This window comes from Ascidiella aspersa, chromosome 5, assembly GCF_963924565.1.
Source record: "Ascidiella aspersa chromosome 5, kaAscAspe10.2, whole genome shotgun sequence".
Lineage (NCBI taxonomy): Eukaryota > Metazoa > Chordata > Ascidiacea > Phlebobranchia > Ascidiidae > Ascidiella > Ascidiella aspersa.
Genome location: NC_139451.1, coordinates 33,413,232 through 33,432,065, shown reverse-complemented (window position 1 = coordinate 33,432,065; position 18,834 = coordinate 33,413,232). Strand labels below are relative to the sequence as shown.

Here is an 18,834-nt window from a genome sequence, read left to right as displayed (position 1 = left end):
ATCTTACGAATTTTTAAATAGGGCTTTAGATTACGCGTTTCAGCTTTCGTTTGCCAAATATGTTCTTCAGTTACATAATATCATATTTGATGATGCAAAGTTTTCCGTATTGTTGTGTGTAAAATTCCTGAGTTTTCCTGCTTCAGTTCGCCTCGTTTCAAACTTGACATGTAACCTTTAATCTCGTAATCTATAACTTTCAGTCTTGCGGGCGGTTTTCTCACGTTCTGCAAAACAAGCCACTTGTTTCGCTGGCGTCTGACTCCCGCTGCAAATTGGCCTTAGAATGGCCGCTGTAATGCCTAGCCATGTTTTCAGAGTGCCGGCCAGTCTTATTGGCCAAATATGACGAAACTTTCGTGTTCTTTTTCTTCCTACGTATTGGCTATATACATGTCGTTTATTAGCGGCTTTAGGCTTTTTCTCTAGAAGTCTTTTGCGAAGTTTTAGCCGACAGTCGCTGCAATAGGCGGTGGCTGTCTGTTTCACATTAACTTGAAAATAACGTTCACTAATGCTATTTGGTAACGTTTTAATTCGTTGTAACAATATACTTTTGATTGGAATTTTAGTTGTGGTTATGACAGGTAGCATATCTGACCAGAAACCTTTGCAAACAACAAGAACTCGCGCGGTTGCGTCCCGCCGGGCAATTGTATGGGGCCAGGGGTCAGACCCCAGTGCGCAGGTCGCGGTGGGGGCGCAACACGGTTTGGTGCCCCGTTTTGGTGTTGTTTGAAGCAACTTTGTTGGTTGTGTAATGTGTTTTTGGCCAGATGTTTTGGAAAGCATAATTTTTTGGTCAAACATAAAAGTAATTTTTATTGAAGATTTTTGAGTTTTTGTGAGAAATAAGTTGGTTTTGAGTTGAAAGTTGTTGGTTTGGAAGTAGTTTCAAACATTTTTGCGTTGTTTGAGTGGATATATTTGACTTTCAAAAAAGGACTTATTATGCAAATAAACGGTTTGATCTTTTCAGAGATTTTTCTTCCAATTGGGTCCAATAATTGTCGGACCGTTTGTAATTGTATGGGTATTAAGATTTAAGTTTAAAATCAACACGTTAAGCTTGAGGTCACGGTTTAATTTTGTTGTGCACGAAATAAGTTTGTGTTAAGTTCCTTATTCTTGTAAGCAATTGGTATGTTTTTGGGTTTTAGTTTAGGGAAGTCTGAATCAAAACGCACGACGCGTATAGTTAGGTAGATTAGGCTGAACACGGGACGGTACATTCCTCGTAAAAAAAGCATGATGGTTTATCCAGGCGGGAAACATATGCTTCAATTCGTGCAAGTCCAAACACGAATTTAGTTAGGGATAAGCCCATTACCTACCTTTGTTGAAAGTATAAGTGAATAAGCAGCAATTTGAAAACGTGTTTTCTTGTGATGCGTTTTTGTTTTGAAACTTACAAAAAAATATATAAATGAAAAAAATAGAAATATGCTGTATAACTGTACTATAATTTGTCTCTTTGATTCGGGCATGACGGAGTCGCTGGCTTCTTGTGTCCGTGAAATAATCAATTGTTTTGTTTGGAAGTTTTCAACTATGAAGAAGTTTTTGTTTTCAAATATAGGTGTGTTTTCAGATTTCAACATATCCCATCAAACGATGAGACGGTCGCCGACCTCGATTTCACCTTTTTGCGACAGGCTAATTTAGCTCGCAAGAGTTACCAACTTTTCTTTTCAGGAGTTTTCGTCAGTCAAAGTCGATGGCCAGTACTCGGGCTGAAGTTTTTCTTCAAAGGGAAAGTACTACGCTTCTATAGACAACGCCAATTGGTCAAATTCCAGTTGGGTCAAAACAATAAACAGTTTCATCATGACATAGCAAATATTGCATGTGAACAAATAAACAAAAAGTTGCCGATTACATTTTGATAACTATTAAAATGTTTCTTGAATGAATTTTCAAAATATCCTATAGAATTGTTTGCCCAGTGAAACTATTTTTGATGCTAGGGAATTGTTCATCTTGGAATAAATAAGCTTTAAAATGGTGATGTAAATCTAAAAGGGGTAAGGAATAAATTAAAAATACGCTGAGTTAACAGTTTGAGAATAACGTTGAAGCATTCAATTTGATTGTGTTTTGTTTATCGCCCGTATCTCGCCTTAACTTGCCACGTATAGACTTTCCGGGATTTTTGCCTCCTTCTTATCTGCTCTCGTGATTGTATTGTTGAAAACGCCTTGTGCAGGAGTGGTGGTCGCGTGAGAAAGAGTTTGTGCGTTAGTTGTGATAATTGTGTTCCGAGAAACGACCACGCCTTGAAAACTTGTAATTTTAATTGTGTTTTGTTTAAAAGAAGTTAGTGTTAATGTTTAAAAAGCTTTAAATCTGTTGATATATTTTGATGTCAAAGTTAAGAATAACTTGTTTATACGTACTTATGTCTAACCATATTAAGTTCATTCCACTCACGAATTTTTTTATGTTAAACGTTTTCCCATAATTACAAAATTGTTTTTTTTTCAGAAGTATTCGAACATTTGGAATGCGAGAGCTGGCGTTCGTACTGCTGCAACCTGATCTAGGCGCTAAATTCACCAGCGTTGCAGCTACCATTCATTTTCGAATATACTCGCTGAGTATATGCAAAACACACCCGGACTCTAAGATTGCTTGGCAATACACCTCGATGGTCTGGCTGCAGTTGAGGTTTGCAGCTAGACCCCTCAACCCCCAACGAACACAAGCCGTGAACGACTTCAAACACCAGTCGAGTTTCCTTCAACAGCAGGTGGTTCGCGACATTTTTGTCGTTTGAGATTATCGGCTTGTACAAACTTCGTTTTGGCTCCTACGTTCGATTAACAGAAGTCCATTCATCTCGTCGTGTCCAGTCGGGAACGTGGAAGGAATCATTGGCAAACCTACTCATGGCTTTCGCCAAACATGAAGCACCGACTGCGGGCATTGTCACGCTTTTGTGCGACAATACGATGCACCAAGACATTTTCGTTCAAGAGACGATATCGCATATTAACGCAAGATGTTGAAATGCATTTTGGGCGATGTTTATTTTGGATGGGGGAATGATGTTACGTGTTTATCAACACTTAAACACCCAAATTAATTAATTGCCATAAGCCAAATCTTAGAGTTCATATTAATATGAAGTTATCTTACGAATTTTTAAATAGGGCTTTAGATTACGCGTTTCAGCTTTCGTTTGCCAAATATGTTCTTCAGTTACATAATATCATATTCGATGATGCAAAGTTTTCCGTATTGTTGTGTGTAAAATTCCTGAGTTTTCCTGCTTCAGTTCGCCTCGTTTCAAACTTGACATTTAACCTTTAATCTCGTAATCTATAACTGTCAGTCTTGCGGGTGGTTTTCTCACGTTCTGCAACACAAGCCACTTGTTTCGCTGGCGTCTGACTCCCGCTGCAAATTGGCCTTAGAATGGCCGCTGTAATGCCTAGCCATGTTTTCAGAGTGCCGGCCAGTCTTATTGGCCAAATATGACGCAACTTTCGTGTTCTTTTTCTTCCTACGTATTGGCTATATACATGTCGTTTCTTAGCTGTTTTGAGCTTTTCTCTAGAGAAGTCTTTTGCGAAGTTTTAGCCGACAGTCGCTGCAATAGGCGGTGGCTGTCTGTCTCACATTAACTTGAAAATAACGTTCACTAATGCTATTTGATAACGTTTTAATTCGTTGTAACAATATACTTTTGATTGGAATTTTAGTTGTGGTTATGACAGGTAGGATATCTGACCAGAAACCTTTGCAAACAACAAGAACTCGCGCGTTTGCGTCCCGCCGGGCAACTGTATGGGGTCAGGGGTCAGACCCCAGTGCGCAGGTCGCGGCGGGGGCGCAACAGCCCTTAAGCAAAAAAGGTTAAGAAACACTGGATTAAAGTAAAACTGATAGAAGAACATAAAAATCCGCACCATTAACGTCACAAGTAACGTCATAGTTCAAGTAATTTAAGAAACGTGTTCTTCCCTAACAGAAACAACGCGTATTATGCAAATAAACCACATTTATCGCGCGAAACGCAAAAAATTGCGCCTATTGGTTTCAGTTGGAGGAACATGGCCACATTTGGCGCGCGGGCCTGAACCAGGCTGAGACAATATACTTCTCAGCCACATAAACTTTTAAAATGAAGTGCAATGAATGCACGGCTATCACGCGGCCCACAAATACATGATAACAATAAACCATTTAAAAGTAACTCGCGGCCCACTAAAATGGCTCTGCGGCCAACATTTGGATCGCGGTTCACAGTTGCCGCCAATGCTTTAAAGGATCAAGGTAGGTTACACCATTTTTGCGTTTGACGCCATTTGCAAAATATTACAAAAAAAATTATTTGGTTAACACAAAATAAATGTGAAACCCTAAAATTACTTGCCACATATAAGCTTAATGAGGCTACTATAGAGGTATGCAACCAAATGTACCCCCCAAACTTTAATTTTTTTTGTTTTTAAGCACAAAAACCTATTTCGCTGAAAATATCTGAATGACCAGAGTGGAAGACTATGCTTATCTTGTTAAGAATACTTTCTAGTAGTTGTATGGAAATTTGTAGGAAATTTTAATGTGCAGATAGTTTTTAAAAATTCGACCAAATCTACCCCCAAACTTTACTCTTTTTTTGTTTTTGAGCACAAATGGGCTACGGAAACCTATTTCGCTGAAAATATCTGAATGACCAGAGTGGGAGACTATGCTTATCTTGTTAAGAATACTTTCTAGTAGTTGTATGGAAATTTTTAGGAAATTTTAATGTGCGGATAGTTTTTAAAAATTCGACCAAATGTACCCCCCAAACTTTAATTTTTTTTGGTTTTTAAGCACAAATAGGCTACGGAAAACCTATTTCGCTGAAAATATCTTAATGACCAGAGTGGGAGACTATGCTTATCTTGTTAAAAATACTTTCTAGTAGTTGTATGTAAATTTTTAGGAAATTTTAATGTGTGGATAGTTTTTAAAAATTCGAACAAATGTAACCCCAACTTCAACTTTTCTTTGTTTTTAAGCACAAATGGGCTACGGAAAACCTATTTTGCTGTAAATATCTGAATGAATTGACAATCTGATTATATTGATGACAAAAAACGCGAAAATATTTATTTTTAGTTCAGTTTTATACGTCGTAGGCAAAAGAAAGTGAAATTGTGTTAAACGGCGTAAAAAATGTTAAAAAAAGCATGAAAAATTATTTCGCCGAAATGACAATGGTGAAATTAGTTTGGCGATTAATTATGTTTTTGTCATTCCCCTCAAAATAATAAGATGCGATATTGAGCCTGTCAGCCAAGTGAGTCAAAATATCGCATCCAAGTGAGTCAAAATATCGCATCAAACCGCGCTGGTGTGACAACATTAAGTTACGTCACAATAAGCGTCGGGCGCGATTCTATAAATCGTGTGACGTGAAATAACGTTTACATTGCGAGTAGCCACCAGGCGTAACACGCATCAGTAGTTACAGCAGATAAACAGTTGTTCTAGTTATTGTAAGCTCATCCTTGTGGCATTTTAAAACTTATAAGCGCTCAACAAAGCCAACCTTCAAAGCACGCATTTGTCACATAAAACAAATTTCGCGAAATTGTGCCACAAAATAACTCCTAATTCAACGAAATCTAATTTCTATTGCTCAAATGGAAATTATTATAATCGCATTGTACAAATCAAAGTTCATAGAAATAATACAAGTTGTGCAACTCAGATTCATGCGCGCTCAAATGGAGACGGGCTCAAAACCAAAATGTGCACAATGCGCACTTGTCATATGTGCACGAACCAAAATGTGCACATTGTGCGCACAATGTGCACTTGCGATATGTGCACGGTTCAGTGCACATTGTGCACTTGCGATATTTTCGCCAAATGTACATTAAATCTGCATCTTATGTGCACTTGAATTTGATGTGCTTTTAATGTGCCGGTGCGGCAAAGGTGGCTAAAAAGTTGCACACTCTGTTTTCCGTGATCACTTTTTCCACCGCGTGTGATGGTAAGGCGCTATTTGTCCGGCAGCCGATTATTATTATCGAACTTAAAAACAGGCAGACAGGCAGATGTAGGATTTGTACTTTTCTTACTTACCAGAAGACAGATTGTCACAAATTTGATTATTGTAGACCCTTTGTTCCGGACTAATGCGTTTGTCCGCGGGAATCGCCGTTCGGGTCAGCTATACCCACCGACTTGGTTTTCCCTCAGGGATAGGACTTTGTGTGAATTTCGAAGTCTCAGTTTTTCTAGCGCTGCGTGACAACTTTGTGTGCGGTTGCGTTTTGGATGGCGTTGTGTTGCATTGTCATTCGTCGGGTGGATACCGAGAGAATCGGACGCATTTTGAGCACGGTTTGCAATCTCGTTGGTTAGAGGCAAGAATAATTTTTAAATTGTAAAGTCATTTAAGCTAAGTTACGTGACGTATTAAAAAAACAGCAACTCATTGATAATATATAGAAAAAATGAAAAATCAACGTTTTATTTAATCAATATTCATATTTTTGTCCTAAAATTTCGAACATGGCGTTAACTTAGCTCTGTAAAATACAAGTTGTGACGTCATGCTGGAGTGAACCGCTTTTGTTTACAGGTTGGGTTCGGTTAAGGTTTATGTTCTTTCAAATTATTCCGTTCAGTTCCGGTTCTGGTCCTTAAAATTTTACAAAAGACGGTGATTCGGTAACAGTTCGGCATTCTTTACCTTTTTGGATGTTGCATAAATGTAGGCCTATGCCTTTACTTTTTATTTTCAGTAATTATTTTTTTCTCTGTAATCTAGCATTATATATTTTTTATGTTTCTGTAGCATTTTTTTACGGTCGTCTTTAACTTTTCTTTAGTGTATGGATTTTTAATTTTTTTATTTCGATAAGCCTTTCCTTTTTTTTTTTTTTTTTCATTTACTTTACTATAATTTCATTTTCCTTTGTCATTTGAGGTTATATTTAATTTGTTTCTGTCGCATTTTCATATTACCTACCTATCGATAGTATTTCGTTTATAATCTTGCTTAAAGTATTTCGCAAATATTGCTGCTGCAGTTTTCCGTTTAAAATTTTTCTATTCAACCATTTCCAACTTTTTATCTTACGATTGGTATTTCGCCCTGAAGTGAGTATTGTTTTGTTCCCTAATTGCTTTTGTTCTATATGCCTGCCGTGACGCCTTCAATTTTCTGGTTTTATAAAATAAACTTTTGTGTTGAAGTTTCGATAGAGCCACCAATTACGAGGTCGATAGAGCCACTAATTACGAAAGTTATTTTTAGGATTCATTGATCATTTAAAAGCAAACACAAACAATCGCATCGCTATTCAATGTTCAACTAATTCTAACCAATTTTTTTTTAAGTTAACAAAATTAAAATCCAATATTGCAGTTGAATTAGATTAAAAATGGTCAAACATAGATCTTTAAATACAAGAAGTGTTGCCTTACGTTTAAAATGTCCTATTGACATGCAATTGGTTAGGGGTGCCCAAAACGTGACATTTTTTCCGATAACCAATATCGTGAACAAAAAGTATCACAATTCGATACCCAATGACGTCATAACCATGCCCACATAAGCAGAGTAGATAAAAATTATGAACGTTTAAAAATACTTTTACGGGTTTCAAGGCTAAATTTGCAGGTTTAGTTACACCCAGTTGTTAACTTATTTGTTTGGTAAATTTAGCCCATATAATCGAAAATCCATACAATTGGGACTCAATTAAAAAAAAAGAATCGATCGAAAAATAACATGCATAATAAATCCACTCCATATAATCGGAAATCCATAAAAGTGGAACTCAAATAAAAAATATATCATAATAAAAAGAATGGCACGAAAAATAACATGTATTACTTGATCTTGTGCACGTTTTGGTTTTGAGTCCTGTTGCTCAAATGTTTCCCAAATCGCCTCAATTTATAATGGGCTCTTATGGGAGCAAAATAGAAAATCATCGTTTTTAACTTTTTCGGCAATTTTGTAAATTGTAACGACCCAATATACAAACGTATATGTATAATGCACCGAATTACGTTGAAAACTGTTACATTTGTGTGTTATATAGTATTAATTTGGTTAGATTAGTGTTCGAACAAAAAGGTAGCAACTATACAGGTTCAGACATTTTGTTAGGTAAGAAGCTATTTACCCGGATTACTAAGTAGGTAAATCGATATATAATTACAAATTAGTGTATGCTTGCTCGAGTGTGCCAGGCAAATAGCCAATAGGTACGTTTTTGTTTATTTACCCGGCTAAGAAATTTATTTAAATGAGTTAGAAAATCAATCATAAAAATAATGCAATCATCTAAAAATTAAAATAGCCAATTTTATTGTAGTTTTCCTATAAAGAGATATCTAAATATCTGAATATGTTCATAATGAAACCTAGCATATTGTCTTACAGGTGATATACCCCTGTTTTTAACAGAATAATTAAAATCCTCCTGTTCCTGGACTCCCTTCTATAAGAATTGCAAGATATCTTCACCGCATCCAATGGATTTTTTAAAGAAAATTATAATTTAACAAAAAAATGTTAAACTTTGTTTTTAAGCTACACTGTAAATGTGAAAAATAAACTTACTGGTGTTTGTTTACATTCTTGAAAATGAGCCTTTTGTAATGAAATTATGTGTTTATGTGAAATTATAACAAATGCTTGCAATTATTGTGATTTTGTAGTTATTTATAATAATTTGTTTAATTAGTTGAAGATTAAAACTTGCCAATATAAAAACACTTACCAAAAACTGTTAAGAATTGTAACTATGTGCTTGGAAAATAAAAAACAAAACAATTTTTTTAGTTTGTTTTATTATAAATTCCATTCTTTCAGAAATAATAAAAACAATGCACAAAATAAATAATAAAAACAAAATGCAACACAAACATACTGGAAAAGGGGAAACCGAATGACTAGGCCTACAGAAGTGGTGTGGAATAAAGTCAGTTGCAATAGACTTTGTTGACAACAAGCATAGCTGGCAAAGTAAACCCACAAAATTGAAACTTCAGCTTGGTGTAGGAGAAACTAACATTGCCCTCAGACCTCAGTTGAGAAAATGTTTTCTAGTGATAGGGTCTATTTGTTCATTACTTGATGCTTGCTTTAGCCACACCCTTGTACAGAAGTGTTGTGCTGTGCAAGTTCCACTCAGTTTAAACTTCAAACCTGGGCAAAGTTATGCCAATAACTATAAAAGTCTTGTTAGACAGAAAAATATGCTGCAAAGGTTGACTAGGAACAGAAGACACTGTGTGATTAAGTTAATACTAATTTACGGAACGATGAATGGTCGGAACGCTCACTAATTTAAGTGTTACCCCGTTAAAACAATTATTAAACCAACGCACAATATTTGGGTTAGGGTGGGGGTTAGCGTTTGGGTGAAGGTGGGTCAAGTGTTATTATCTTTAATAATATTACTGTGAGCGTTCCGACAATTTATCATTGCGTAAATTAGTGTTACCCTGTGATTAACCTTCAGACCTATGTCGTCCATAAATTCAGTTTTCAAAATTGTTTCATTTTTAGACAAATTTTATATAAAAAATATTGTTTCTATCAACCTAATATCAAGTTGTAAATCCATTGATTTTACAATCCCGCTGTGAAAAGATGGGAAATAAAAGTTTGCCTTCAACATACACAAAGCTCTTATCTATTACCAAATTAACAAACCAATAATTAAGAGTCTATTCCAATGGACAACAGTGTTTTTTTAACGTATTATGTCTCCTTAATGCAGTCTATAAAGTGGGAAAGTTACTTTAAAATTTAAATGCTTGTTCAACCAATAGTAACAATCAAACATTTTCTTTATTTTCATTACACTTTACATTAGTTACTGATATTTTTGTTTGCATAGTTAACTAAAGTATTGTCGACGACAAAGTATGATCCTGACATGACACGCTAATATCGAGTATATTTCGGCCATTTTTAAAAAAAATTTATTTATTCTGATCTAAAATGTTTAGTTTAACTAGTATTAATTATTGCCATTCATCCAAATGTTTTTTATTCGGCAAAATCGTTAATAAATTGCAATTTTTTGCTTTTCCGCCATAAGCGTCTATTGTAATTTGGGAAACAAGATGGCGTCCATGTCGCTATAACTAAGAGGCGAGTTAGCTGCGCAACTTGTGATTTCTATAGAGACTTTGGTACAAATGCATTATGGTTTAGATTCGAAGCTACGTTACGTTAGCTATATTCAGGGTTGCCATACTGTCCTAATTTCTAAGAAATGTCCTTATTTTCGAATTGCGTCCTTATGTTGTCCTATTTTCAATAACTATAAAACCTAGATTATTTTCCTCTGGTAACCGATGTTGAATAATATTCTAAAATTATTCTTTTGTGTCGAGATTTCGAGATTTTACAACATTAGAGAATAGATGAAAAGGTACTTTCGTGGCATTCAAGTCTCAGGATTTTACTTCTAAGTGGTGAGATGGGTAGGGCAGTGGTGCAGCAGTTTTGGCTACTGTACCAGGATACAGCAGCTGACGTAGTTTTAGCAGTAAACAATATTACCGGTACAAGGTTACTGCTGTTTAGCCTGCAGCAGAATAGGGTGCGACGAAGGCAGCACTTTTTGCGAAGTGGTTGGTAACGGGGAAATGGGTGCAGTGCAGCCGACACTTCGATTAAATCAGTAAAGCTATAAGAAGGGGTGGCCAACACCATAGGCGTAGCCAGGGGGGGCCTGAGGGGCCATGCCCCCCATCCCAAAATTTATAAAGTTTTATTCTTAATAATTTGTTTATTTAGCATTTATGAGCAGTACCGTAACATTCGATCACAACATACAACACCTTTAATTGTCAAGCATTGTTACGTCACAAACGATATAGTTAATATTACATTTGCTATACATTAATGTAGTTTTACCACTTTTAGACAGTTTTTGCTCTTTTAATGGTTTTGGGCAGGGGCGCCCACAGAAAATTTTCCAGGGGGGGGGCAAACAGGGGCGTAACCAGAAAATCAAAAAAGGGTGCTGAATTTTCAACTTAGGGATTTCCCCCTTTTTCGCCTGATGTTAATGAATAATGACGTCATAGAATGGTGATTGCAAGAAGAGATAGAAAAAAAACAGAAACAGCCAAATACGTCCAGCAATAGCGACCACGTGCGTCGTCGACAATCCTGTCAGGCGCCAGCTGCGAAACCACAGTGTGCAATCGTTAACTTTCGGCAAAAAAACAAACCAAGACCTTAAAATATATGTGTTTAATTATGGTAGAATCATACATAATTCAACTATCAGCAGCGCAGTTTTCAAGTTCCATGAACGGAACTAGCGCTCAATTCTAAACTACAAGCAAGCCTTTCACCACGTGCAATACTAAGCGAAGATCGTTTTTACCGGGTGTTATTATGCCACGATTGGCACAACATCTGCGCACATCAGTCAGCTAAATTACAAGCTGTGGTTGAGGGGAAATAAGTCGTGTCCATTGCACACTTAGAACGTGGTCTTAGAGTATGCATAAAGAGCATAATTTTGCGTTAACTATCATTACTTAAAAATTTATACTTTAAAACGCGCACGACATTATACCTCCTTTTAAGAATCTGCTTTCATTTAAATCGGATATTAGCGTAGAGACCGAACAGCGAGGAACATACTGCGTATAACTTGACGTTTTTTAGCGAAAAAAAATAAAGAAGGTTTGACTTAGCTTTGTCAATTGTCGAATACACACTTGCTAATCAGTCAACCTAAACCAGCGCTTCTCAACCAGTGGGGGCCATAAGAACATTTGAGGTGACAGACCAATTTAAAAAGCTAGATTTAGTTTCATTTGTGTCATTGTATTTAAGTAAGTTGAAATATGTTCTGCTGTGTTTTGTTCTAAACCAGGGGTGTCCAACAAGCGGCACTCGTGCCAAATGTGGCACGCGACCCAATAAAAAATGGCACGCAAGCCCTCCTAAAATAGGCTACTTAATTGGTTATTCACCCAATTGTCAAAAATTGCTAATTTTTTATACAGTAAAATACTTCTAATACTATAACAATATATTGTAGTGGAGGCTAGCATTTACATAACTACAAAGTTTGGTGTGAGGAAACAAGAAGCAAAATTCAGCTCACCGACGGACAGTTTGCTGCAGTAATGCGCACTGCTATACGTCTTTATTGTTTTTAAAAATGCGCTTTTATTATTAGAAAGAATTAGTTACTAAACTTTGGCACGGGAAGAAGTTATAGGATATAAATTGGCACGCCGGCATGATTGAGTTGGACACCCCTGTTCTAAACCTATTTTAAAGGTTTTTCTTTCATAAAAATTCTATTGGGCCACAGAATATTTTTGCAACGTACATGGGCCACGAAAGAAAAAAGGTTGAGAACCACTGACCTAATAAACAAACAACGAAAGAGAAAAACTATCCAGCGTTTACGGTCGGCCAAACTAAAAACGAAAAACGGCGTTTTGCGCTCGATTTTGGCTTCGCATTAGATTAAGACGCGCGTGACCCAATTACTTAAAAAGCACACCGCTTCGAACAGTTTGCTAAACCATGACAAAAACAACCAAAAACGATAATATAAATGGCGGGGGGGGGGGTAAGAACTCCCGCCCCCTACTGGATACGCCACCAGGGGCAATGGATAGTGTATATTATTTTTAACCTTCAATATTACACATACTGATAATACTAATAATTGCATTTTGAAATTCCAGGGGGGCGCAAGTCCCCCCTGCGGGCGCCCATGGTTTTGGGTATTGCGTTTAACACTCAGTCAGTTGCTGCTCGAAAAGGTTTGCTAGCATTGTTTTTGTGTTCGTTACAGGAGTTAATACAATGACAAAAGCTAAACAAAAAAGTCCAAACTTTTTGGACAAAAAACGTTTTTTAAATGCTAATTAAATTTTTTTGTCCTTATTTTTAGGTCCATGTCGATGGCAACCCTGGCTATATTAAACATAACAAGTGGCGTATTGCGCAGCAAGTAATTCTCAGTAAAGCGTGGAAAGGTTGCTTATATTATCAAAGTTTGGCTCGTTTAAATAAGTATTCCCTTCGGGTTGTAATTTGCGCAAAGAGGCACGTTACTCATTGTTAACAACAGTGTTTCTTAACCTTTTTAGCGATCGTACTTTTTAAGTTTTCATGAAATTTTCTCATACCCCCTCCTGTCTACAATGGTCGACAAAAGTAAATAAAATCCTCATAACAGGAAATAAAAGCAGTGTATTTAAACTTTAAGTGTTGAATGCATGCACTAAAAACAGTCTTGTAAGTTCAACAATATTTACAACATGGAGTTTTGTTATTGATAAATTGCGCATTCTTTACAAATATGCCTAAATAGTGCATAATTTCCCACTGCATGTCGTACCCCTGCTTTGGTGCTTCGTACCACCAAGAGGTACACGCACCCCTGGTTAAAAAACCCTGGTTAACAACAAATAAACTTCATTCAGGGCACGATTTACGAATTCTACCAAAAGCCACAGCGGATTCTCATCAGTGAAAACAAATCTCAGACAACTTTTGATCTTGGGTAAAAATACGCTTCGAAAATAAAAATTAATAACACAAAACAATGGAGTGAACTTAAATGTTAGCGAGGCATTACAAACAACAGTAAAGTATAAAAACATCGACTTCACAAGAACAAACAAGACGCTAAAATGCGTGGACAGCAAAGTACCGGGGGGCCACCAAACAAGCGAGGTCGACATTCTCGTCGAAGCAAAGTTGTGAAGCGACGTTTGGCCTTGGCGCAAACTCACTTATTACAAGGCAACGAGCAAAACGGCAAAGCGCTTTGGGGAGACGAGCGCTCGCTCAAATAAACACGGCTGTGGTTTGGGAAAGAGTCGGCCAAACATGAACAAAACAAAGGCAACAGCGGTCAATAAGAGGGATGACGTCACATGTTGTCCATAAGAACACCACACATTTAGTTGTACAAGTTTTAGGTTGGAGAGGTGTTAGTTTTAAAACAAAAGAGACATAACAAAGATGCTATCGATTAGCGCAAATCAAAAAAACGCATTTAAATATTGTTGACGATTAAATGACCAATATGTGTGTGCAGATTATACCACAGGCAAAACACACTTCTCACTGACAATATTTACCTTAGTCGATGTTTTTAGAACCCAAAAATACTGGTGCTTGTTGTTAAGGGAACTACCTTAACCCGCACGACTAGGCTACGTTAAACAAATACCATTTCCCCTGTGTGCGTTGCAGGAACATATACTATAACAATTTAATTTTTTTCGCAAAGCAAAAAAAAAACGGAATTTACATATAATAGGCAAACAATGCAGTTAGGGGGTGGGGCAACACGCCACGTTTCATCAACAGGAAAGCTGATAAATGTTTCGCATCACGGAGGGACGATTGTTGGTCGCTCGAAGCAATCCAAGATCAGTCGAACTTCAGTTGTAAAAATCCACTCTTTTCCTCTGCAAAACACAAGATGAAAATTAAAGCTGATAAAAGTGTTTTGCAGGCAAAGAAGTTTTCGCTCAACAGTTAATCTGCTTTCAAGTGAAACAAGTATATTTTATTAATGAGGCTCCACTGGAAATGTGACATCGGGGGTAGATTAAAGAAATGTTGATAAAGTGGGTCCATAGGTGAGTTGAGACCCAACCAGTCACATCTGTCCCCCACAATTTTCAAGAGTTTCCATAATAATAACAATTGTTTTGTAATTGCCTTAAATTATTGCAAATCCATTACTTAACTTATTTTCCTTATAGGTGCTGAGAATGTTGCTTCTCATACATAAAGCCCTATTTAAAAGTTGTGTGACCTTATTGTTTGTACAATGTTACCGGGTGGGTTATTTTCACCCATAAGCTACGGTGATACCCCTGGGGCTTTTGTTGCGAGTAGCCCCCCCATTTTTCAGATAAATTCGTTATTCGACAACAGAGGATCATTGCTACGTCACTATGTTCGTAATTGTGGTTTTATGCATAGGCGCCGAACTTTCAAAATCCCAGGGCGTTTTTTGAACCAGTCCTTAAAAAGGGGAGTTCCCGAAATTTCAACTTAGGGAATTCCCCTATTTTCTGTCTAACGTTAACGAAGCATGACGTCATAAATATATAACCAGACACAGCCAATTAACGTCCAGCAAAAAGCGAACCTTTAAGACGCAAAGCGAATCGTGCTTTGGCCGATGCCAGACCGACGGCCCCTAATCGTCCATTACCCCATCCCTTCAGTTTTAGGCTTTTTTATTTTTTTATTTTGGCCATTTAGGCCTTATTCTGATGATTTTATGTCTTATTTAGACGATTAAGATCTTATGCTGTACTATATTACTGCGTATTTGGCTGTATTATGTCGTTGGTCTAAACCAGGGGTGTCCAACAAGCGGCACGTGTGCCAATGTGGCACGCGACATAATAAAAAATAGCACACAAGCCCCCCTAAAATAATTCATTTGTGATTCAGCAAATTGTCAAAACATAGTTTTATTTATACATTAAATTGCCATTGTTTATTCACAATATAAAACAATCGCGGCAATCACGACAACTAATAATTACTTTTAATACTATAACATTATATTGTAGTGGAGGCTAGCATTCACTTAACTATAAAGTTTGGTGTGAAGAAAGCAAAAGTCAGCTCACCGACGGACACTTAGATGCAGTAATGCGCACTACTAACTGTACACGTTTTATTATTTGTAAAACAATGCTTTTGGTATTAGAAAGAAGTAATTACCAAAATTTGGCACGAGAAAAAGTTATAAGATAAAAATTGGCACGACGGCGTGTTTAAGTTGGACACCCCTGGTCTAAATACTATGCTTTTATAGATTTTTCTGATTTAGGCATTGTTGCTTTTTTGGTCTTATTGTGTGTTCCCGTTTATCCATCATATTTCCAAGCTAAAGATACTGCTCTTCAAACGGCGTTCAACATATTTTGGTTTACCAAAGTTAGCTTTTTAACCTGAAAACGTTTAGCTAAAAAAAAAACTGTGGTATGTAAAATAATTTAAAGATGCGTGGTTAGAAAATGAAAATTTTAAACAATGGCCTAGAGGAGGTACTGTGAATAATAAGAGTAGTTATTCGATGTTTGCTAAGCTTATCAATGTATATATGAAGCCAGTGATGACGAATAAATGACGTAGTTATTCCAATTATTTACAATAGAAAGGTGACAAGCGACAAATATTAGATAATATAATAAACATGTAATCAAGGTTTATTCTGCAAAATCTAGCTTATTTTATTGTAAACTAGGCTTTTCTATAAGTTTGCGCTACATTGGATGACTTTATGAATTGCGTCACTAGATTAATTGTGTGTCCGTTTGCATTATGCCAATAATACTTGTATGTGGGAATATCAAGACAAAAAAGTTTCACTTTTTAACTTTGTGTGTAGGTTAGTCGTAAAAAAGTTGTAATGGGAATTAACATAAGTCGGTTCTATTAATGGTGATTAAGGAAATATATTGTTTTCGCGTTATATTTCTATGTTTTGTTGCTTACATTCCACATATTTTGTAACCTCCTAGAGACGATTGTAATTCTACATTCACAGCCGTATTTATCACCACCACTTATAAACGAAGAATATAATTTAACTTTAAGGTTTAGATTTTTGTGTTTTAATGTTGACGAGCTGTTAAAGTTTATTCGGATTATTGCTGATTAACTCCAAAGTATTTTTGACATTTGTTTTTAATATCAACGCAAATAATATCCCGGATGTTATTAACATGAATTCGCAATATTTTGTTCGAGTTGTTTCGTCCCATCAATGGGCTTACTGTTACGTCATAATCGCACAATGTAAATTTTGTCCGAGGTAAACAAAGGTCACAAAACGACCCGAATTGAGTCGAAACCGTTTTTTTTTTAGTTGTGCATATTTTGTGTTAATTGAGACATTTTTGGTAAATTTGGTAAAAAAATTGTCTAGAAAGTGCGGCGCTAAGCCGAAAAATAAATTTTACTAACAAAGAAACATTTATTTTACAAACGCCGAAAACAATAAAGTTTGTTTCAAGTGTTTTGTGTTTTTATCTAAACTTTCGCATTTCTTGTCTCTAACATTTACTTTTTACATCTTTCCTATTTTTTTATATATTTTCGCCGCTAGTGTGCGCTGTTTGCTGCGTTGGAAAAATGTTCAAGGTCAAAACTGTTTGACCTTGATGATACAGACGACCTTGACTATGATTAAACATTTCTATGTTGTTGTGCTTTATTTGTTGTTGTTACTTACTTTAAGTCCAAGTTCTCTCAGTTTCGATCTGATCACCTCCTTGCCTTCCTCAGTGATGTCACAATCACTGATCCCTAACTCCTCGATGTTTGGGAGGACGCGAGAAAGCTCAAGAGCTCCTTCGTCGCCGATGCGGTTATCCCTCAGAACCAGCAACTTGATCTGAAACAACAAATTGACGAGTTCAGGTTTAAAATGTGAGCCACAAAGTTTTTTTTTAGACGGTCTATTTATTTAGTGAGATGGTTTACTACAGCTGACACTTCGTTGGTGAATTAGTCGAAACAAAACATATGAACAATCAAGGGCATTGGTACGTTGGAGGTAAAGTAGCAAATATAATAAAATGCCACACATTTTTTGTCAGATTTGTATTTGGCAAAGCTACACTTTGAAATATTATCTGCATACTGAAGGTGCAATAACTACAATTATAAACGTATCATTAAAAGTGTAGGTACAGTTTAAAATCATTACCAACGTATCAAAGGTGCAGTAGCAAAAAGTGAATGTATACAATCTTGGATAAAAATTAGCAATATTATCCTGCCAAATTATAAATGGAATAAGCTATTTACCCGGCTAACAAAGTAGTTTAAGTTAATGTTCAATTACTAATAGATGTATGCATAGCCGCCGAACGTGGGTGTGCAGAGCGTTTTTAGACGCCCTGGATTTTTGGTAGGGCCTCAAAACGCCCTGGAACTTGACGAAATTTACATTCGTGATGTGCAAATTCCACTTCTGAAAAACTATAACAAATACGCCGCCAGTTGCACCGTTAGGGTTCACTAAATAATATGTGAAAGTTACAGGGTGGGAAGTGTTCGTTGTCACCTGCAGATATAAAGTGCTGAGCTCGCAAAACACGGCCCACCGATGTAAACCATCCGGCTGCAAACGTTTTACAAACTGGTCATGAAGCGACGTTCGTCATATTTTTAGGTATTTTAACCACGTAAATGAATTTTGACGCTATACCTGAAAATTTAAACAACCAAACTTTAACAACTTGGTATATCCTTCTTATTTCAATTATACCCATTTTTATTTGCAAAAAAAAAATGATTTACAATTTATTACGGGCCTGTCGAGACATTTTAGGGCTTGGCACGCGTTTAGAAAAAATATTGTCGAGCTATGAGCTAGGTGAAGCTCATAGGCTGATAAGAATTCTGTCTTTGGGGTAAAATGCCCACCAACCCATCAACTGAGCCTGAAATATTTAGAACGTGTGACGTAACAATTCCTAAATCTTAAACCACGCTTTCAGGCGCTTAATACGAAAGAGAACGTTAATCCAAATCATAAGATTTCAATCGCAATCAACATAAAACAAATTTTCATTCAGTTATTTAAATATAACGCAACGATGAGACTTATGTAATAAAAAATTACAAGCAGTTAAACAAAATATACGGGTTTGCTACAAAATTCGCGTTTGCTTCACTCACCAGGTATTCAGGTACTCTACGACTTTGTCAGCAAGTATAACTTAAACGCCATTATAATTGAGTATTGCTTATAATTATTCGTGTAATAATTATTACATTGTTCACCGACCGGCAGCGCTCAGCCCAGTGGTTTCCAACCTGGG

The 18,834-nt window shown here is 36.5% G+C and overlaps 1 protein-coding gene across 1 annotated transcript in view; it reads right to left on the bottom strand.

Annotated features, from left to right (window-relative positions):
* Window positions 1–18,336, bottom strand: part of LOC146146462 (ribonuclease inhibitor-like) — a 48,244-nt gene extending 29,908 nt beyond the window's left edge. Inside the window, exons 1-2 of the mRNA XM_083390770.1 lie at window positions 18,325–18,336; window positions 17,238–17,399 (exon numbers count right to left, since the gene is read on the bottom strand). Of these exons, the coding sequence (XP_083246896.1) occupies window positions 17,238–17,399; window positions 18,325–18,336 (174 nt within the window). The remainder of the gene's footprint in view (window positions 1–17,237; window positions 17,400–18,324) is intronic.
* Between the last annotated feature and the right edge of the window lie 498 nt (window positions 18,337–18,834).